The sequence below is a fragment of the Elephas maximus genome, chromosome 11 (genome assembly GCF_024166365.1).
Source record: "Elephas maximus indicus isolate mEleMax1 chromosome 11, mEleMax1 primary haplotype, whole genome shotgun sequence".
Lineage (NCBI taxonomy): Eukaryota > Metazoa > Chordata > Mammalia > Proboscidea > Elephantidae > Elephas > Elephas maximus.
In genome coordinates this window covers 70884147-70908141 of record NC_064829.1, presented here as the reverse complement: position 1 = coordinate 70908141, position 23995 = coordinate 70884147, and the positions used below count along the sequence as shown (strand labels likewise).

The window sequence follows — 23995 nt, the reverse complement described above, 5'->3', positions numbered from 1 at the left end:
AAGGTGTGTAATGAAATATTAACCTGCCCCAAAGAGAAGTCTGGCCTTTGCACTCTAAACCCTTGGAATGCCCTGTCTGATAAGAGAATCTTTGTTTTGCTCTGGGTCTCAGGCCGCACCAGATAGTCAACAATTTAACTTTCGGTGGTGACTTCAGCTCACTCTCTAGAGGAGCTGAAGACTGAAGTTCGGCCAGCAGGTGGTCAAACATGCTCACATGACCAAGCCCCAGAAAACACTCTGGACACCAAGGCTCAGGCGAGCTTCACTGGTTTGCAGTGCTCCGAGCACACTGTCATACATCATTGCTGCGAGGACTCGGTGTTGTCCACAACTCCACTGGGAGAGGACAATAGCTTCGCATTTGGAACTCCGCTGGATTCTGTCCCATGTGCTTCTTCCCTTGGCTGATTTTAATCTGTAGCCTTTTGCTGTTATAAACCACAACTGCAAATACAACAGCTTTCAGTGAGCTCTGCGAGTCCTTCTGGTGAACTGTCAAACCTGAGGACAGCCTTGGGAACCCCTAAGCTGGAATCTGGTGGGAAACTGAGTGGTCTTGGGGACTCTTTCATGCCACAGAAGGACATCCAAGTGAGGGTTCAGAATGAGCAAAGACCCTGAGGACAGGGGCTGGCAGGTGCACTGAGTAATGCCCAGTCCTCAGGCAGTTAAGAGCACAAAACCAAAAAGCCAAACCCAGTGCCATCGAGTCAATTCCGATTCATAGCGACCCTATAGAACAGAGCAAAACTGCCCCATAGAGTTTCCGATGAGCACCTGGCGGATTTGAACTGCTGACCCTTTGGTTAGCAGCTGTAGCACTTAACTACTACGCTACCAGGTTTTCCAGTTAGAGCACAGAAGATGAGAAAGGAGGTGCATTAAGCTCACAGCAAGGCCTGAATTTCAGATCAAGGGTCTGAACACATTAAGCAACAAATTTAATTTTCAGCTAATCCTGGGATAGGTTAAAATGGAGTGAGAAACTGGAATTTGAGAGAAGGGCTAGGCTTTGCAGATAAATGGCTTATGCATGAAAGAAAGGCCTAATCTACAACAATGAAAAAGAAATGGGCGGACCTCATCTGTGTTGCATGGCTTGGCCTTTAAATATGAAGTGAAAATATCAGGCTGATGTTCCCAGCTGGAGCTGCTGGAAGGGTGGGAAGGTCATTAATGGGGATAGGGAACACAGGAGGAAAAGTACATTAGAGAACATGCAATAGACAATTGACATTTAACATCTCTCCAATCTGTAAGCCAGCTTTGTCAAGCACCTCAAGGATCAAGTATGTCCAAAAATTTTCAAGATATTTAGACTTTGCCTTTGAATCAGTCTGGTTAAAATAGTGTTTATACGTTATTTTCTAAAAAACTGCAGTGCAAAATTCATTAAAAACTACAAATATTTCAAAACTATATGCCACTGCTCCTTGGCTTTAATCAAAGGAACCCCACACAAGATGGCACAATAAAGCAAGAGACCCAAACCGGGAAAAAAGTTAAGATTTGGACAGAGGAACAGAAGACTGCTTACTGAGACTGTGTAAAGATTCCGACGATATGGACTGGAAAAAGTTGTGTACTTTCTGACTCTGTAGAAATGCTTGTGATGAAGTTGAAAATAGCTGCCTGCATAGAAAAAGAAAAGAGATTTGTTAATTTCATGTAATATACACAAGAGTCCAGTTTAGATTATAAAGTAAACTTAAGCGGCAGTTTATTTCAGGCATAAAAAAATCTTTTTTTCCCTGAAGAAAAGGATATCACTTTCTAACATATTTCCTATAGAAGTGAGTAAAATTTAAACCTTACAGGCAGCCTCCGCATTGTTCCTAAGTCAGTCTTTAGGCCTCAATTCATATGTAAGTAGAAATTAGGTCCAGTTTGTATCTAACGTCAGTTAGTCAAATGTTTGTCTCAGTATATAGTATATAGTGTTCTCTTTCTATACGTAACAAACATTAAAGAAACACTTCCAGGTGCCCTAAGACATCTTTAACATAATGATACATTAATAACAATAACGTTCTGATACAAGTCAAAAAGTAGCACCCATCTGTTATTATGAACCATTGTATGTACCTCAAATTTTTAATGTAAGAGGCTTTACATAACTACGGGTTGTATATAAGCCTGACATTCAAAACCCAAGGACTGCCTGTATTTCCAAGAAACTATTAACACAAGTTTCTTTTTAATTTTTTAAATTTTATATACTCTAGTGGTAAGATTTCAATTCTGGCAAGAATGTGTTATTTCAGCCTTTTGCCCAAGTGATCCAACAGCCGCCTTTCTGCTCAGAAAAAGAAGTGCAACTTCTTTAGTCTTCTTCATAGGCTGTACCATTTGGCTGTACCATTAAGGTACCTTCCCACACCCTGTACATAAGAGGTTGGGAAGTTTTGGATGCTAAGAGTCCTGGGAAATACGGAACCCAGTGATCAGGTTAGTTACTTACTTAGTATGTATTATACAAGTATTACTACATCCTAAGGCATGACTAATTGATGGTTCATGTTCACTGTGTATCATACCATGATTCTAAGTTATTTGTTATTTTTGAAAACCAACTTGTCTCATATTTTATTAACGAACTGAAAAGATTCCAAATGGAGGTCTGCCTTCTGGTGGTACCTGTGAAAAGGGTCGTGAGCATACAGTTAGTGACTGGCCTGATATAAAGTTCACTCATGGATTTGAATACCAGTTCAACAACTTAGGAGCTGACTCACCCTAAGTAAGTTATCTACTTAGCCTTTCAGACACAATTTCCTTCTAGTGGACATACCAGTTCCTCAAGGCTCTGAGTCTCAAATAAAGTAAACTGGTACCCTGCCTAGTACTAAGGTGTTAAACATATAAATCCCTCCCATTATGTCAAAATACTCTAAATGCTCATGTCAAATTTTAATACTCAAGGTTTTTGATCTATTATTCTGATTAATTATAAAATCATTAAATAGCATACCAAGGGATATCCCTTATGGGCCAAAGTTGTCTAGTATATTAGGCAAAATGGCTTCTTGGTATCAAACACAGATGTAATATGTTAAGAGGAAGACAAAAGGAGAAGCAAGAGAAAGGAGAACACTGAGATCTGAAGTGGGGAGCTCCAGATCAGACACATTACCAAAGGCTGGAATGAAAAACCCAAAGACCACGGTGGGATCTGCACCAAGTTATTGCTCAAGAGCATCAGCACAGGCGCGCCTTCAGTTCCCATCCCTCCCACATTAATGCATAGCCACAAGATGGCAATTACACCTACTAAAACAGAGTGGCCACAGACTACTTCTTCAATTAATCAGAAAAATAAGGTTACATATTGACAAGACAAAAATCACCCAATCCCAAGTGCATTACTGTAGCACCGCATTTTCATTTTCTTAATTTATAGCGCCTCTGGGACATTAGTGTGCCTTGTACCAACCGACTGCCAGTTCACTGAGAAATTCAGTTCTTATTTCATTTTCTCCCCCTCCCCAAAAAAGAGCTACATTTCTTAAGTGGCATGATTGATGATGATGATACTAAACCATAAACGAAACCCACTGCCATCAATTCCAACTCACAGCGACCCTATAGGACAGAGAAGAATTGCCCCATAAGACTTCCAAGGCTCTAATCTTTATGGAAGTAGACTGCCACATCTTTCTCCTGTGGTGTGGCTGGTGGGTTCAAACTACCACCCTTTCAGTTAGGAGCCAAGTGCTTACCCACTGTACTACCAGAGTTCCTATGATGGTACTAACGATCTAAAATTCGAAAACTGAGAATGAAGTGTCCTAACACCCTATTACTAGCGTTACAAGCACAGGCCAGCCATCTGGGAGAATATGTGGATGCCTACCACATTCCTTACACCAAAATAAAATACAAACAAATCAAAGATTTAAAAAGAAAAGGGAAATACTAGAAGAAAACATATTTTAAAATATACAATCTTTGAGAAGGGCTTTTTAAGCACAACACAAAGCGCTGACACCCTGAGAAAAGACTGACAGATGTGACTACACAGCCACTCTGGGTACTGGTTTTTATTCTCTCATTGATTTTTAGGAGTTTGTTTTATTAAAAAGAAATTAATTCCAAGTATTGTTTCTGAACCTTAGCTTTGTCTTTGCTTTATCAATAGTGTATTTTCTTTTTTATATCATGTAGAAACTTGGTTTTTAAGTGTTTGAATTTCTGTTTTGCTTTAATGGCTCCTAGAAATTGTGTGATACTTAAAAAAGTCTTTCATTCTAACATATTTCCTGTTTTCTTTCTTGCATTTAAATCTTTGTGTCATCTAGAGTTTATCTGGATGTAGGTAGGGCTCCAACTTTATTTTTTTCCCCAGTGTCTACCAAAGAGTACCCATCATTTAACAGAAAATTTGGGAATGACTTCGTAACCTTAAAGATGTGTAGGGACACGGAAACAAAGATGGAGAGACCTAACGTAATATTTTAAACTTCTTTTTAATAATCTAACAGAAAAAAACCATAATATGAAAGCAGTTAATATGTATTTCACTATAAATCTAAGAAAAATACTGAGATCCTAAAAGATAAACTGGTAAAGAAAACACGATCTCACAAAAACCGCAAATGGCTAAACTTAGAGACAGACACTGAGTATCACTAATAAAGGAAATGAAAATTATGCCAAATGAGACAGTCATTCACCTATTCAACTAGCAGTATCTTTAAAAGCAATATTCAAAGCTAGCCATGCTGCTGTAAGCAGGCCAGCCTACACTGTTGTGTCTGCCACTTACATAACCTTTATTTAGAAAAATAATGTGTAAGGGATCCTTAATGTGGATATCCTTTGTACCTTTTGAATCACTAAATCAATTCCAAAGAAACTCTCCTTAGCAGTTAATCATAAATCTGGAAGGTTTTTTAGGTACAAAAACGGTCGAAACTTTACTTTTAGGAAAACAATTACCTCTGTGCAACAACAGAGAAACAGTTCAACAATTAGTCTGATGGAATATATTTTGCAGCCACTCAAAATGGTTCTGAAGAATTCAATATAAGATGCACGAAATTTGAGAGGACAAGTAGGATATAAAACCACCTATCTAGTATCACAGGCAAAACAAAAAACTAAAAGGAAAAATCAAAACGTCAATTACAGCTATCCTGATGACTGCTGTCTTTATCACTCTTCTGTGTTTCTCAAATGTTCTATATTGAGCATCTGTTAGATTTATCACAAAGACCCCAAATGATCCAAAACAAACTGAGTGATTCTATATCAAGCTCTCTGTGTAAAAACATACTGAATAAGATTTTGTTATGTTTTATCACTCTAAATTTGAGCAGTAGTACCACAGTGCAACTTTGAGTCTACTACTGGCCAGCATGTCACCTTAGACAAGTTAATGACCTTCATTTGAATCTGAGGCCAAGTGATAAACATTCCCTGCTAGGGCAAAGCGCACACTGCTGCCAGTATGTACAGGATACCAGCATTCATCAACTTGCTAGTCCAGAAGATTCACATTCAGCTGCCCACCACACACCAGAAAGAGGCTGCCATCTGGCTTCCTTACTGCCTCCCCCAGTGTAGACCACCAGGCTTCCCCCTGTCCTGTCCACCACCCAACCCCATATCACAGTTGCAGAAGCTCTTCCTAAGCCACGTCTAAATGCAGTGATCTGAGTGCCCACCACCTTCCAAGACCTTACCACTCAGTGTCTCCTTGGACCACACCAGCATCTCCTGGAGCTTATCAGAACCGTGGACTCTTGAGCATATCCCACTACCATAGAGTAAGAATCTGCATTCAACAAGATCCCCAGGGGATCTGTAGGCCCATTAAAGTTAGGAAGCACAGGGTACTCAGGAATTCACTCAACTGTTCCTCACCCAGCCTCTCATCTCCTCTCATCCCTGGAATGCCCTCAGCTACCACTCCCTGACCCAACCTCTCCCATTGATCTTCCTTTTTCTCCAAATCCTTCCACTGTGCCTTCTGAGACTCCCCAGTACTCAGCTCCCTCAATGAACAAAGCATGGGCAGGCCAAGATGGCGGAATAGACAAACGCTTCCAGTGAGCCCTCTTACAATAAGGATGTGAAAGAACAAGTGAAACAAGTATATTTATGACAAGCTAGGAGCCCTGAACATCAAACACAAGGTTAGAAAACAAACTGAGGGGCAGGGGAAGGAAGAGGCGGTTCAGAAGCAGAGAGGAGTTACCAGACCTGAATCGCTGGGAGCCCTCAGGCACCATTCCCAGGAGCGGCTGCGGCAGGCTGGTACTAGCGTTTGGCCACACTTTCCTCAGGGAGAAGCAGCCAGCCCCACAGCCTGCTTAACACCTCCGGAACCGGAGAAAAACGGCACTCTCGGCAAAAGTACTTGCATATATTTTACAGCGTCCCCCTACCCCCAAGCCAACTTCAGCAGCTGTTGATTTCCCTGGGCCTGAGATACGCCCTGTTGGGTGCCTACAGCCATCCTCCAGGTCATGGAGAAGGAATAAATTCACAATTGGAGGAAAAGATAATTTGCCAGCTCCACTAACTGAGGGAGCTCAGGACAGAAGCGGCTCCTGTCCAGGCATAAAACATCCATGCACTTTGAGTACCTTTCCCCTCTGCATGGACTTATGTGGGCCTGTTTCAGGAGAATATGCCCTTGTTGGCACACTACAACTGTTTTAGCTGTGCAGTGGAGAGGTGGGTATTTGATGTTTGACACCCCTTTGCCTATTAAACAGGGTCCTCACCTACCCACATCAGGGGCCTAAGGACTGGTGGTTCCACTCAGGTCACCCAGCCACCCACAACAGGGGTCCAAGGATAACTGGTACCTCCCAGTCCTTACAACCAAAAACACTGGGTGCCCATGGTCCATCTGCAGAACCTACCAACCTGTATGCTCTAGGGAACAGGGACAAGCTTTCCTCAGAGACACTTGGGGGACAATTCTCAGCCCCTTTTTTTTGCCTTGTTCAGAGTGTGACCCCCTGCTGCAACCAGATACCGATACCTACACCAATCACCCCTGCCCCTCTAAGACTTTAGGACAGGGCCTGTACCACACACTTGATGGACACCTGCGCTGAATTCACACAAGCAAAGTGAACAGACTCCTAGACTGATATACCTGGTAACAGCTCTAGCAATCTGGGGACAGGACGTCAGAGCTCCAAAGGCGAAAATAATCAAGCTAGCTCACTCAAGCAACCCATATGGGCATATCAAACAAAACAAAGCAAGAAGCTACAACACACTAGGCAAACATAAAATAAACCAATACAATAACTTACAGATGGCTCGGAGACAACAGTCAATATCAAGTCACATAAAGAAACAGACCATGATTGCCTCAACAAGCTCTCAAAACAAAGAATCAAGAGATCTTTTAAACGAAAGTGCTTTCCTGGAATTACCAGAGCCAGAATACAAAAGATTAATATACAGTAACCCTTCAAGACATCAGGGAGGAAATCAGGCAATATGCAGAACAAGCCAAGGAACACACAGATAAAGCAGCTGGCGAAATTAAAAAGGTTATTCAGGAACACAATGAGAAACTTAATAAGCTAGAAAAATCTACAGACAGACAGCAATCAGAAATTCAGAAGATTAACAATAAAATTACAGAATTAGACAACTCAATACAAAGTCAGAGGAGCAGAACTGAGCAAGTGGAAGGCAGAATTTATGAACTTGAAGATAAATCATTTGGCACCAATATATCTGAAGAAAAATCAGATAAAAGAATTAAAAAAAATGAAGAAACCTTAAGAATCATGTGGGACTCTATCAAGAGAAATAACCTACAAGTGATTGGCGTTCCAGAACAGGGAGGGGTAACAGAAAATACAGAGAGAATGTTGAAGATTTGTTGGCAGAAAACTTCCCTTATATTGTGAAAAATGAGAAGGTATCTATCCAAGATGCTCATCGAACTCCACATAAGGTAGATTTTAAAAGAAAGTCACCAAGACATAATCAAACTTGCCAAAACCAAAGATAAATGGAGAATTTTAAGAGCAGCTAGGGATAAACAAAAAGTCACCTACAAAGGAGACTCAATGAACAAAGCACTGTTACCTCCTTATTCTGACTAAAATCTGGCTGTCCCCTGGAGCTGAGATTTCCCTGTGGCCCACTTGGGTGGAAGGTGGTCATCCTATCGTGCATGCAGCTACAAGGATGCGTGCACCCTGTAAAGCTGCCATTCAGCTACTCTACCCCCCAATTTCACCTAGGCTCCATCGTGCACCAAGCTTTAGGTGACTGTTCCACAATCATATTCAATTCCAGCAACCGCCCCACTGACTTCTCCACTGTCTTCCATCACACTGGTATCCACATGGCCACCGATCTGACTCTCCAGGCTCTCTGCTTGGCTGTCTTTGTCCAGTGACTTATTCTAGTCATTTACTTCTAGTCACAACCTAGATCTTGCCACACAGTCAAAATAATCTCCCTCCCAGATTTCTGCCTGTCTGTTGTGAAGCAAACTTTCATTCCCTTTTCTCAGGAAACCCTGGTGGCATAGTGGTTTAAGTGCTACAGCTGCTAACCAAAGAGGTTGGCAGTTGGAATCCACCAGGTGCTCCTTGGGAACTCTATGGGGGCAGTTCTACTCTGTCCTACAGAGTCACTATGAGTCAGAATTGACTTGACAGCAACAAGTTTTTTTTTTTTTTCCTCATGCCTCAGCCCCACACCCCATCCTGAGAATATTCACTGGGCCTAGTTCACTACTTAGAAGGGGGAGAGGGACATGAAAAGAAGGGATACGTATCTCCGCCCCTCTGCCTTTGTAAGTCTGCCTCCCAGAGGGGCCATCTTAGATTCAGAAAGCAGAGAATAGTGTGTCTCCTTCAAGCCTTGACCCTAAACCATATGCTCCAACATTGTTTTTATAAACTCTGCATTGGATGTTATTAATGACTGCACGTTTACAGTAAAACACATCTGTCTCCTCTTTGGCCATTATTCCTTAATGTCTCTCTCTTAAAGGGGAAGCCATAAGAAAGGGGTGAGTGTGACAGCTGCCAAAAACCACACTGAACCTACATCCCCACAAGAATTGTTTCACCTGAAAAACCACTAACCCAGACATTTCATGCTCTAATCTCAACTGGATTCTTCCTGCTTAATTACTTGGTTACTCCTATGACACCTGTTCTCCAACCACTGTTGATTCCACCCTGCCCAAACCTCCCATTTTTTTCTGCCTAGGCTATCATTTCTTAAAACTTAACAGTTTTTCCTATCCTCTTGCCTCACTGTCCTTTTCTCACATCCATCCAAGAAAAGTCCCAACCCAGGATGAACCCAATCATGTGCTTTCCTAATACTTGGACCTGAACTCTTAGAAAGTTTTTTTTTTTTTTTTTTAATTCACACAACAGGATAGACTCATACCACTATAACTCACTGATCTTCAATCTCAACTGGATTCCAAACTTTGTCCAGCTCACCGGGTTTCCTGTATCAGGTTGTTATCCAAATCCCCACACAACGTTTTAAATCCTCTCTACTCGCAAACATTTGATCGCCCACCCTCAGCCTACCCCTTCAGCAAGCCTCTTACTTCACAGGAAATACAAGCCATGAGGCAAGAGGTCCCTCAACTTACCATTATGAAGCAAGCAAATATACTATATCCCCACCACCCTGCCTACTCTGAGACCTTGTGCCATCAATGACTTCCCTCACCTGTATCCTCAAACTCTTCCTCTTTCTACAAACACACGGGATGCTCTGAAGCCTCTGGCAGCATATTTAATATACATCTCACCTACACTGGTCTTTTCCGATAGGCTCTAAACATCATGAGGGCAAAGACCCTGATCTTATGCACCGCTGTACCTCCAGAACAGCAAAGGCAGAGAGCAGGTGCTCAGTAAGTGTTGTTTTTCTTCACTTTCCCACTTCTTAGTCTACGACTTAAAAACAAAACCAAACAAAAAAAAACACTCCCAAAGTCTTCTTGTCCAGGGTCTCTTTCAATAAGCATTTTATGGAGAAAATAAAAGGTCTTACTGAGTATTTGCATATTTTAAAAGCTGTTATCGATGTCAGAGAGCTGTAGAGCACAATGATGAATCAGTTTGGTGCTTTTCACTTTGACACCAGACATAAAGAACGAAAGGAAAAAGCCCATTTCTAAAGTACTCCAAAGAAGGAATCTCTGTGATCCGCTTGAAGACCCACTGAGTTCATGCGGACAGCCTGCTCCCCCATCCATGCCTGCTGAGATGGCGTCAGTGAATGGCTACCTTAGGATGGGCTCGAGATCAGGATGTCGCCGTTCTTCCCTTTTCAAGGAACCCTGGTTCAGCGCTCTTAAGATGGTCTTGTCAAAAGTCTCTGAAGACAATTCCTTTGGAAGCTAGAAAAGAAAAAAAAAAAAATCAAACAATATCCAATGTTAAGTTTCTACTTTCTGGTAAACATGGTGCAAGCCAGATGAGTAAAACAGGAAGGTAAATGCCTCCTGCCCACATTTCTTTTCTGAATCTTCATGACATAGGGCCCCATACTGAAGCAGTACAGATTTTTCTCTGCCAGGAAACACAAAGTCTGTCTTCTGTGCACCTCAGGGCTCCCCAGAGGTGCACTGTAACCAAGCAACTTCAGCAGAGAAGTCTATCTCAACTACCCAAACACTGACGGTTCTTCTTAAAACACATGTAGACAATGATATATAAATTTTCACCAAGTCGGTGATATATTTCACATTACTGGGCAAAGTGTTGATCCATAGTAAGTATTTGCAAATTCACTTATTTTTAAGTGCTTTTGATCTTCGATTTCTAGTCCTAAAGGATGGCATTTCTGTTAAAAATACAGCCTTCACATTCTGGTCACCTGTTTTGAATTTCCTCGCCTCTCAAATCTTACTTTCAGCACACCCAGCCTCCCACCTCTGGGGCCTTGGCTCAGCCTTCGCCCAAGCTCAGAGCACACAGACAAGTATTTGCACCTAGCTATCACAAGCGCTTCTTTAAAAACATGGAGGCCTCGTGGAGAACTACCTACAAAAACTCATTACAATGTAGTATTTGTAACACTTTTCATTCATACGTGGAGCCAACAAATATTCAAACTCCTACTCTCCTAAATACTGTTTTTGGTTCGGTGGATAAAGCCGTGAAAGATAAAACCCTGCCCTCAAGGAGCTTACACTCTTGGTGATGAGATACAGAATAGATGGTATGTCAGGTGCAGTTGCTAAGCAGAAACATAAAGTAGGGGGAAAGGGTAGGATGCACAGGGCAGACGCTGCTATTCCTATGGGGGAAACTATGGAAAGCTCTGACCTCAAACTTAGACACTTTTCCAGATTATAGCAAACTAGAAGTACAGTGAGATAGCACCTACAAAAGTTAAAGGCTGTTAGCTTGCAAGGGCTGTCAAAAGGGCAGTGTTTATTCTTTTGTAGGTGATTTTCAAAGTAAGTAAAAAGGAAAACAGAGTTAACAGTAAACTTGAAAGGATACTGTATAATAGGTAATTAGCTTCTAGAAGAACACAATGCTGTAGATTACTTTGTATTACCTGATATGTCATTCAATCCTATTTTAGAAAAATACTTATATTCAAATGTTGGCTCAACAGGGGGCTCAACATAAATTATAATTTTGAGGAGTGAATTACTTATTTGTGGCTGTATTATTTTAAAGCACCTAAACTTTTAGAAAAATAGTGTGACTGAAAAAAAATGTAATCTGTCAAAACATAACAGTGGCTGGAGCTTAAGGAAACCCAGGAGGAGAAACGAGACTGTATTTGGCACAGACCACAGGCTAAGGGACAGCCAGGTGTGCTCCCCCAGGTAAATAGTGTCCCTACCTGCAACCTGGTGCCAAGCAGCTTGGCTTTGACAGGTGACAGCACCAGACCCCATTGTGCCCAACTCCACATTCCAAGAGATTCCAGCCTTAGCTCTGTATCTCCTGCAATTTAACCGACAGCATTAAAATTCTGTCATGGAGAGAGCAAAGGAAGAAGGGAAACAGCATCACGTTGCTCTCTAGCCCAAACGAAGGCTGTTCTTGATGCCCACCCCACTGTCATCGAGTCGATTCCAATTCATAGCAACCCTACAGGACAGAGTAGACCTGTTCCATAGGGTTTCCAAGCCATAATTACTTGCCCTTAAACTTTGATAAGCGTATTCTATTGAGATGGAAAAGTCAGAAACAAGTAGAGGAGATTTTAAAAATGTGTCTGGGGTCGGGGTGGGGAGAGGGCAGGAGGGAGGACGGTTTGTTCCAGTTTCTTAAATACTGACAACAATGGCCAAGAGGAGTTCTCTCCTGTGGGGTACACTGCCATGTGTAAGGCTCTTGCCTTGACTCCACGTCACTCTCTCCCTGTGGACGCTCTACTCTGGCACTTTTACAGTTACCACTATGGCTGTGAGGTCAGCAGATGCCAACAAGTGCTCATACACCTGTTCCTTCTGCCATTCTCTTCCTCCTCACCATGCTGCCTAAAGCTGGCACTTCATACACTTACGACCCTTGATGACTTGTAATTAATGAACACTCCTCCCCCTGACATGCAGTTAGGCCATTAACTTGAAGTGTGTGAAGGAGTACTCAGCCTAGTTTAAAAAGAGCCACAGGAAAGTGGAACTAATCAAGTTGTGCCTGGGTGTTATCTCCTGGGACCGAAGCCTTCAGAGGGAAGGACAGGAAGCCCAGCTGAACGGACACTTTGACAGTATATCTAACCATCTGCTCTTCAGACAGCTAGCTTCTAATGTGCTGCTCCAAGGTCTGCAAGTCGATGGGAAAGTCTCTTTCAGCTTTAAGAATGAATACAGGCACACAGGATCTGAACAGAAGACACTTACAGTGACAAGTAGACACCTTAAAAACCAGGACAGTCCTGAAAAATCCAGATGTTATAGGCCCAAGAAGTACGTAACTTCGTTACTCAAAAGTTAGTAATTGAGTTGGGCATGTTTGTTGTTTCTGGACTTTCTGCTTTATCTCCCAGATAACTAATTTAGAGATAGGTGACAGTTTGAACAAAATGATCTAAAATATCATTCACCTACATAGGTCTGTATAAGATGTTTACATCATTGTCTCATTCTCAATAGTCTGGAGAGTCTATCCTGGGGAAAGGAGAGTAGCTGTAACTCAAAGAAGGAAGAAATGGAGATACATTTAAGGAAGTTCTCAGAGGGGGCTGAACAGCTTTTAGGTCCAAGAGCCATTACCCAATGAAAACAGGCCTCATCTCACTTCACAGATGCATTCTTTCATTAGGAGTACTCTTGAAAACAGCCACCAACAATATATATCTTAGCAAGGAACTAGGAACAAGGTTCTATTTTTAAAATGTGGGAAACCCTTCACCATTTCCTTCAATTGGTAATATAAGATAGTAAAACTTGCATTTTCTACAGCTAATGTTCATGCAGAGTTCTAAGGAAGCTTCATTACAGGTGTTTTCATTTTTCTGGTGGTTTGCTTTAATTTTTTTTTTTTTTTTTGCTTTGGCACTGAGGCTTCTGGATTCTATACATTATATTAAAACTATTTTAAAAATAAAATCTATACTTTTACCTTCAGTAGAAATTCTTGTAGTTCTTGGTGGGTTTTTGTTACTGTTGTTACTGAAAGATCAGACCAATTTACCTGATTAAAAACAAACACACACATTATAAGGTTATTCGTTAGGCAAGAACTGACTTGGGAAAAAAGCCATGTATAAAAACAAAGGGCTTTATCTTAAATTTTATTAAGATTAACAACTAGAAATTATAATAAAGGTTAATCTGGCATTGTCATGATTTCTTCAATACTGTTAAAATTAACTGTACATTGACATGTTCTGCTTAATAAGTTTTCCAATAATCCTTTTCAAATAGGATGGTTTCAAAAAAAGAGTCTTAAAATGACTATGTTACAGTAACATTTGAGAAGAGGAAAAAGTCTCAAGTTCCTTTTGGTGAAGTTTTAGGATTCCAAATGGCACTTTCTCAGTGCAGACTTTTGTCCAAGAAAAGACAAAAATTCTATCTCTTAGAACTCATTATACACATATTCTTAAGAGGAAGAACTAGAGTTTACTACCCCCTCTGACAGCACCGTATTATATTTCTAAGGGGATTTATGGCTACAAAGAGATTTTATCTCTATCTCAAATCTTTAAAATCCTGTTAAGGGAGGTGGGACACGAATGATTAATCATGACCATTTTCAGATGGAGAAACTAAAGCTCAAAAGAAGTGAACTTAATTAGGTACAGCCTGTCGTAAGCGCGAGAGCCAGTACTGAAATCTACCAAGCCTCCCTGCTTCCTGGGTACTTTTTCAATTCAGTGGACTTGACTGTGGCCCGCTAATAATTTCTACCCTCAATTAAACATCTAAGCCTTACCAACTAATCATATTATAATTTATCAGATATTTTAAAATACACAGAAAACGTTATCTAGCAAGCCTCAAAACAAAAAATCTCTATTAATTGGCACATATCATAAGTGATTTTTGTCATTCCAATACATACTACCTCAGTAAGGCACTGTTCTCAGTGTAGGGGACACAGGAGCAGGCAGACAGTCGAAGCCTCTGCTAAGTCTACAGCTTAGTGCAGGAGACAGAGGCAAGTAAACCAAAACAGACTCTTCAGTCAGTGACCAGTGCTTCAAATAACATGAGTAGGGCATGGTGCAAAAGTAGGGAGAGCCACATTAGCCCAGGTCAAGGGGAAGCTAAGACCTAAGGAGGAACAAGCCTGTGAGCTCTGGCATCAGAAGGAGGGTCAGTGGCTGGGGCCACGTGTTACAAAACTGCAAGTCAAGCACATGGAGATGAGAACTTAAATTGAGGCTATTTTCTTCCAGAAAGCAGAAGTACGGTTTTGAAATTCATTCATCAAATGTCCTAAGCAGGTCAGATATGGTGGCATGACCCAAGGACGGAAATTCCTGCTCTACACAAGATGAGAATCTACTGGAAAGACCAAACAGGTAACCCAATTAGAAGATCACCTGAAAGTTACAATGGTAGGAAGGGTTTGGATAAATGAGAAAACACTGTGTTGGAGGGTCAGGAATGACTTCATGAGAGTGGTACGTCTTAAATTGGGCTAGCAACACCTTTGGGGGAAGAAGTGAAACGAAGAAGCACAGAAATGGGATGCCATTCCACAGCTACAGTGTGTGCAGTCCAACTGTGCAGGAAAGGGCTAGAAAGGTGAAATGAGGCCCAAACAGGGAGGTAAGGGGAAGATGCGGTAAGGAATCCACACTGCAGTCAAAAGGCAGCACGGAGACATCGCCAAGTCTTATCCTGGGAGTAATGTGACCAGAGCTGGGCTTCAGGCTACAGACAGCAGTGTGAAGGACAGAGTGACGGGAGAGCAGTTACAGGTAGGAAAACAGGCATCAAAGGCCAGGAATAAACACGTCAAAGAAAAAGGAGAGGAGAGAAAACAATGCCGGGAAAGACAGCGCCTGCAATCTTGCTTGAAAAATACTGGCAAAAAGTCTACTTTTACTTTTCAAAGGCACATCCTACATCTTAATTGCCTCCCTAAATCTAAGGCTCCTTTTTTTCTTTAAAATAAAATTTTTAAAGTAATTCTAATGTGATACAATGAAAAAGTTTTTAACTTGGCAAACTATGCAGAATATACTAAAAACAGTTCATTCCTTTAATCAGGGGGTATATATATGTGCGTGTGCGTACATATACATACACACATACATAATTTCTTTTCTTGAATTAGCAAATCTGCCATACATTTTCCCAAAGGTCAATTTTCATTCTTTCCAAAGGATCATTTAATATAGCATATGAGATATCTTTTTGTAGGTGATCAAGTAGCTTACTTTGAAGGTGTATTCCCAATATTTGTCAGCCCTTTTTCTCTGGACTCCTTTCAGCATTATCTTCTCAATGTGTACAGCTGAAATTAAAGAAAAGCACACTTAACTTTTTCTGTAGAATTCAGATACAACTTTCAGTTACCTAAGCAACCCTATAATTTCACAAATGATAAAAATCAAGCTATTTATCTTGTTTTTTACTGCTAGCCTTAAATCACAAAATAAAAACACAGAAGCAGAGCAACATGCAATCTCTCCATGAAGCAATTTTCTTCTATATCTATTTAACATGCTGAGGGCCTAAATACTTTCAAGCACTTTGTTAAGCTCCAGAGACAAAAAAGATATACAATAAAAGATGTCTGCACTAAGGAAATTTTTCTAGATGATAATCTTCAAAATTGTTATTTAGATTATCAAAAATACAGCATTTTAGGATTAACTAAACATGGTTCATTCAATTTATACATAAAAGGTATAAGTGAGAGACTACTTTTTTTAATTGAAAAAAATACTCAAAAATAATACACCAAAACTGAGGGAAATTTCTGCCAAACTAGGAATTTAAAAATTATTCTTCTCTAACTTGACTCTTAAAATAATGGTAAATACAAACTGAACATTAGGCTGAGCTATGAAGGTTCACTATACCAACATTTTTCTCAATTTATCGTAGAATTAAAATAGCAGTGATAAATGACATTAGAGGCTTAAGCACAATTACTCTGAATTGAACTACATAAAATAATCAGCTTATTCACGATGTAAACAAATGTACAAATCCCCCAACCACTCATCTGAAACTTCCTTTAGTAAAAGTATCAAGTGAATCTTTTTACAAATTGAGAAGAGCCAACCTGCTAAGCATAAACTTAAGAACGAAAGACTGTTGCCCAGGACATAAACAGGAGAAACAGTACTTCAATAATGAGGGAGGTAAATGTCAGAGGGTGATGACAGTGGATATGACAAAGGTCACAGGGAAGAGTTGGGAACATGACAGAACAGAATAGCGTTACCACTGGATTCGGGGGAGCAGGAGAGAGGGAAGAAAAGGGAAGGATTCATTTTGCCCTAGAGGAAGAAGTGAAAACAGATGAAGTAGCATATACAAAGTTACAAAAGTACAGAAGACATGGGATTGTTACAGATCACGGAAGGCAGGCAATGAAAGGGTACACAGCTGAGATATGGAAATTTTTAGGAAGGCAGATACTCGTAATAAACTAAGGCAATACCATTGCCATATTTTTTGCCAACATTCCAAATACATAAAGTGTTCGGTGGCCTGCTTCTGGGCCAATTTTCCCTTATTAGATCAGAAGGTCGAAGAGAATCCCAAAGCCAGGTAAGAAGCCTAGAATTCCTCAGAACTGCTGCAATGTTATAAAGGCCGAAGTGGGGGAGGGCTGGCCTGCTGTTTTTAAAAGATTTTCTATAAAGTTATTTAAACGAAGATAATATTAAATAAGAACCTTCTGAACTAATCTACTTCAGAAATAAAGCAGCTGTGGGCTAAGGGTGAAGGACCTTGTCGGGGGTGGGGGTGTGTTTGTGCGTGCCTCAAATTCCAATTTGACCTAGTAGAAAAGAGTATTATACCATTACTTAGTACACGGACATGGCTCTACCTTCGGCCTCCATTTCAGTATGTTATACTTGCTGCTATCTATCAAAATCAAGATGGAGTAAAACAGTATGTGGTGAGGAATGGATGATTAATGGGAGACCTTCTAGCCCTCACTAATTACAACTAAAATGCACGTATTACATACATTGTTTAAAGTCAGAAATAAAATAAAATCATCCGTAGTATCACTTTATAGTTGTTTTTCAAAGATATTTTCATTAAAAAAAAAATATGAATCCTCATTGTAAAACCAAACTGTGCTTTAGGTTACTCACATGTTTAATGAGCTTAGTTGAAGCAGTCTGGGATTGAAATAGTTTGGTTGGAGAGATAGGAAGGAGAGCAGCGCTGAAGTCTCCAACAGAAGTGGAAATTACGCAAACTTTTTAAACTTTAAACGTCATCCCTGTTTTTCCTCTATGAGGAAAATGTATTAAATATATAAAATGCATTACACAAAAAGGATTATCACGAGGACTTAAAGGAGACCGGGGGTGGGGGGGGAGGTGGGAGGGGTCCTGCTGCCACTGACTCATAACTCTATAAAGACTAAGGACTTAAGGAGTAGACCTGCCCCATAGCTTCCAAGGCTGTAATCTTTATGGAAGCAGATGCCATATCTTTTGCCCACAAAGGAGGTAAGTTCACAACTGTTACAACTGAGCATAATGTGGTACTTACTGTACCCTGTGCTTCTGAGGCACAGAGAGCAGTCTGTATTTCCCATTCCCATTATATTATCCTCTTCACCCAGGTTCATCGGCTTCCCAAATCCAAGGAGAAGAGAGTATTTGAACTCATTTCTTTTTAGAGTGCAATGTCCTTTCATTCCCCCACCCTGGTCGTCTTGAAAACTGCATTACTGCAGGAAGTATGGACTTTTAGGAAATTTATTCACTCTCTTAGAGTGAACATGTGTAAAACTCTTTTTCAGTAGACATTGAGCACACTACAGATAAAGCACGATACTAAATACTCTGGAAACATGAAAGTCTTTGCCCTCTAAGAGTACACAACTAAGTTTAAGATACAGCCATAGAGACACAGACAATACAAAGCAGGATCAAAGCAAGTGTTAAATAACCAGCAAGGTGCTAAGGGGGGCAGAGAAGGAATGCAGAAAGCAGACCCAGAAGCACCGGTAGGATTTCTTTACTCCAAAAGGAGACAGAAGAGTTAGAATTAGTCAACATACATATTACCCTGCACTCTTTCGATCTATTTAGGTTTACAAAAAATATAGCATACCTTCTTGCTGAGCTCTATGAGGTGCCAGAGTAAGTCCATCATGAGGTATTGGGGCTTGTTCTATTAAACTGGTCTCGTTACTGTGCATGTAATCACCATGAGCAGAATCACTCTAGATAAGAAAGAGGGGGTGTTAATCTACACCACAGACTAAGAATAAATTCCATAAAAATAAACTAAAATTCTAATGTCTTATAGTTTGAACAGTAACCATTTTGGTAACAATTTTCAGAAATCAAATAGGTGATTACACACTAAGGGCCAAAAGGCACAAAGTGCAGAGCAATAAGGGAAAGGAGCAGTATCAGTATTTTTATTTCACAGTAATATTCTATCGATTATTCACTGTCCCAGCTTTCTTGGGACATATAAAATAACTGCATAATTCAGAGTTGCCAAAGACGTCTGTTCTACACTAAAATGAACCAGAATTGAAGGAACACACCCTCTACATGACTGCCCCATATGAAAGAGCATTTATATATTTTTAAATTACTCATTATACAATTTGCATTCATTGTTTGTTTTTAGTAAAAGTATAACAAGATGTTCTAGTCAGAAAAAAGATAGTTTTACAAAAGGTCTCATCAATACATGCCAAATATTCTTCTATATGGACAGTGAGTTTACTATTAATGTTAAGCCATCTAACATCAACTGGGTACTTTAAGCCTAATTGAGCTTCCTTAGCCAACCATTAGTGAACCAGAGTAAGTTTTACTCCTTGGAGATCTGCTGCTTGGAATAATGAGGAGCATGATCATCTCACAAACGGCTCTCCAGAACGCAGGCACTGCCAAGTATATTAAGTTACAATAACACACTGGTAGTCCAAAAACACATCTCTGTATCAGGTCTCTGTCATAACTCGTACCTCATCCCCCTTCATGTTCAGAATCCCCAAACACTACTCCTATCAAAATCACCTCTGTTTCAAGAACCAATTACAATTTTACAAATGTGCAGTGGATAATATATATTGATTTTGTGTGTGTGTGTGTGTGTGTGTGTGTAAACAAATGAGGCAAACAGAAGATCCTAAACTTCCCAGGAATCTCAATTTAAAGCATTTTGTTCTGCTTTCTGATCATGCATCCTGGCCCGTAAGGGGGAATGGGCTGCCAGTTAATGGCTCTGTTTCTGGAAATAAAGCACCGTATTAGTTACTTGTGAAAGCTAAGCTTCAGCCTTAGAGTTGTCTTCCCCTAAAACTCCAAGGAAAGAATGACTATCTATTATAATCACTTAACAAGACCACAGACCTTTCAAGTCAACACCTAACTTCTAAAACATTTAGTCTGAAGGCATTCACCAATTTTCAATATTGATAAGAAATGTGGAAATAAGAATTTGCCCAAACAATAATAAAAACATGTATATCCTAACCCAGACCATATATCACTGACCACAAAGTAATAAACAAAACCACATTTGCTTAAGAGAGACTTCACTTCTCAAAATTTAATACTGCTGTTAAGTACTTCAAAAATAAGTATAACGTAACTTTTAGCTAGCCTGACGAGGAAAAGAGAAGACACAACTAAAATCAGAAATGAAAATGTCTGACTTAATTTCACTTAGAATTTTTAAACTACAAACTCTACAGGTATAAACAGGATTACAAGAGAATACTACGAACAACTATAAGACAACAAACTGATTAACTTAGATGAAATAGGCAAACTCCTAGAAACACAAACTACCTAAATAGATTCAAGAAGAAACAGAAAAATCTCGGCAGACCTATAACAAAAAACTGAATCAGTAATCAAAAACCTCCCCAAAAGTAACAGTCCAGCACCAGACATTATTTACATTCACTGTATTTGAAAACAAGCTAAGCAAAATTAAGTCAGACACAAAAGGACATATATTGTACAAATCCACTGATATGAATATCAAGAATAGGCAAATGCATCGAGTCAAAAGTTTATGAGTCATTACCACGGGCTGGAACGTGGGAGGGAACGGGGAGTTACTGGCTTAAGGGGTACTGAGTTTCTGTTCAGGGTGATCAAAAATATTTAGGAATGGGTAGTGGTGATGGTTGCACAACACAGTGGATGTAAATAATGTCATCAAATGCACACTTAAAAATGGTTAAAATGTTCACTTCCACTAGGACAATTAAGATTAAAAAAAAAGAAAACAAATGTTGGTGAGGATGTGAGGAAACTGGAATCCTTAAATGCAAAATGGTACATTTATTGTGGAAAGCAGTGTGGCAGTTCCTCAAAAAACTAACAATATGAACTACTATATGACCTAGCAATTCCACTTCTAGGTATATACCCAAAAGACCTGAAAGTGGAGACTCAAACAGAGACCTGTACACCAATGTTCACTGCAGCACTATTCACAATAGCCAAAAGGTGGAAACACCCTAACTGCCCATCAGCAGATGAACGGATAAACAAAATGTGGTGCATACATACAAGGGAATTCTACTTAGCCAGTAGGAGACGTGAAGTCTCCTACAGTATGGATGGAGTTTGAAGATATTATGCTAAACAAAACAAGCCAATCACAAAAGGACAAATATTGTATGACCTAGCTTACATAAAAAGACAAGAAATGACATATATAGAGAGACCAAAATTTATTAGTGGTTACCGGGGCAGAGAGGAGGAAAAGGGGCATTAATGGCGATGAAAAAAATTGCACTGATTAAGGGGAGGGTTGCACAGCTCTTTACTATAATTGCTGTCAATAGGTTGCACACCTGTAAAAAGCTGAACTGACAAAAGCTGTGTGAGATATGCTCACAACAACAAAGAGTAGTTACTGAGGCTGCTTATGTACAAACACTTCATGGGATTTGGCTCCTTGGTTTGGAGGTTTAGGGTCATGGTCTCATGGGACATCCCAGTTAATTGGCCTAATAATGTGTTGTTTAGTGCTTCTGTTCTACCTCCTCGTTCACTACGTAGTGCCTGGAGTCTTAAAAGTCTGCAAGTGGGCATCCAAGGCACAATAACTGGTCTCTATTCACCTGGAGCAATAGAGGAAGGAGGAGAGTCAGGGACAGAAGGAGAATACGGAATGTGTGGCTAACTGCCTCCATGAACAACTGCCTCCTTTGCCATGAAACCAGAAGAACTGGAGGATGCCCGGCTGCAATTACTGAACATTTTGATATAAAGGAGAAAAATGCAGAATAGAATTTCAAATTTTCATGGACTCTAGACTTTCTGGAGCCATGCAGGGTGGACGAATACCTGAAACTATTGCTCTGAGATAATCTTCAAATCTTAAACCAAAAATATCCCCTGAAGTCTTAAAAACCGAACAGTAGTTTAGCTTAACTAGTAAAGAATGTCTGCCTTGAGCATTATGCTCTTTTGAGAACTATCTATATGGGATCAAACTGACAACAGCAACTAGAAAGTTTAGACGGGAATCCTAGGGGGCAGCAAGTTTATGTCAACGAGAAAAGGTGAAATGGTTGCACCACCTGAAGAACGTAATCAATGTCACTAAACTGTACACGCGGAAGCTGTTGAATTGGTGCACGCTTTGCTGTGTATGTTCTTAACAACAACAAAATAAAATTTAGGAGGAAAAAAAAAAGAGAATAGCAACCAGCTGCCATTGAGTTGACTCTGACTCAATGTGACCCCATGTGCATTGGAGTGGAACTGTGCTTTTCAATAGCTGATTTTTTGGAAGCAGATCGCCAGGTGTTTCTTCCTCCAAGATACCCCTGGGTGGACGGACTCAAACTTCCGACCTGTCGGTTAGTGGCCAAGTCCATTAACCATTCGTACCACCCACGAATTCCAAAATAAATACAAATAATGCAAAAATGAAGAGACCTCTGAATCCTCAAACAGGCTGAGAAAGGAAGCAGGCTGAGAAAAGTTCTCAGCTGAAAACATAGGCTGCTTTGTATGGAAAAAGGAATGCTCACTCAGAGGGCAGAGCTCAGAGCTCAGGTGGCAAAGCAGAGGGCCACAAAAAAAAAATCACTTCCAGGAGCAGTACTGGGCTCTAATCAAGGAAATAGCAATTAGCACCCAATTTCAGAACCACTATGAACTGAGTGAGACTAGGAGACGCTGGGTGGTGCCAATGGTTGGGCAGTCAATTACCAGCTGAGAGGTCACAGCCTTGAAAGCCCTATGGAACGCAGTTCTACTCTGACACACAGGGGTCACCAAGAGTCGGAATCAACTCATGGCAACTGGTTTGGTTTTTGGTTTACAGATCAAGACTGCTAGGTAATTCCCCTTCTTTCAGTCTCCATTTGAAGAAGGTTGTCTATTGTAGCTACCCTACCACTACTACATCCTGGGTGTGTGCAGGTTCAGGTAACTTGTCTCTGTAGTTCAGAGGTCTCAGATGGAGAGGAATTGGATCTGTACCAGAGGAAAAGGAGCTGTACCAGAGAAACCCCACCCGAGGCGCCCCAGCCACATCTAACCTTGATTTAAATAATGAGATCCTGGACTTTGAGCTGTCTCAATGGGATGAAACTTTGGTAGGGAGGGTACCTGGAGGACAAGTGAGTGTATTTTATACGTGGAGAGGACTGAATTGTTATGACCAGAGGGCAAATTGTAGCAGAATGTATTTTCCAAAAATAGCCACAACTGTATCTCCCATCCCACAGGCTCTTCTGCAATGTGATCTTGCCATCACTCCATCAAGAGGTGGAATCTAATTCCCCGCCCCATGAATCTGGGATGGCCCTATCTCTCTCTTGTAACCAACAGAACACGGCAGAAGTGACATTGCCTGACTTCTACGTATACGCAAAAAAGGCCATGCAGCTTATACCTAGTTCTCCTGGAACAGTGGGTGCCGTGCTATGAGAAGGCACATGGAGAAGACACATATAGCTGCTCTGGTGGACAGTCTCAGCTGAGGCCAGCCTTTGCATCATTCCACTCAGGCATCAGACATGAGTGACGAGGCCTTCAGATGATCCCAGTCCCCAGCTATTCAAGTCACTCCCAGCATTTGAGTCTATCCAGCTGAGGCCTCACACATCCTGGAGAAGAAACAGGACATCCTCACTGTGCCCTACCCAAACTCCTAACCCACAGAGTTTATGGGAGTAATAAAATGGTTATTTTACACAGACACAATTGGTTAAAATGGCTAATATTTTGTTACATATATTTTACAATAACATTTATTTTTTAAAAATCAGTATAAATAAAACACGCTAACCCTCTCAAATAGTTTTGTTAGTTGGAAGGAGTTTAGTAGGATAGTTCAGCCATTTCTTAATGTAGGATATTTTCTACATCGCTTATATGTGGTTGATAAATTAAAAATAACATACAC

General features: G+C 40.5%; 1 protein-coding gene across 1 annotated transcript in view; it reads right to left on the bottom strand.

The window, feature by feature from the left end:
* ZCCHC2 (zinc finger CCHC-type containing 2) overlaps window positions 1-23995 on the bottom strand; it is a 57217-nt gene that overhangs the window by 21959 nt on the left and 11263 nt on the right. Inside the window, exons 2-6 of the mRNA XM_049900469.1 lie at window positions 18704-18815; window positions 15829-15905; window positions 13557-13628; window positions 10251-10363; window positions 1541-1635 (exon numbers count right to left, since the gene is read on the bottom strand). Coding sequence (XP_049756426.1) covers window positions 1541-1635; window positions 10251-10363; window positions 13557-13628; window positions 15829-15905; window positions 18704-18815 — 469 coding nt within the window. The remainder of the gene's footprint in view (window positions 1-1540; window positions 1636-10250; window positions 10364-13556; window positions 13629-15828; window positions 15906-18703; window positions 18816-23995) is intronic.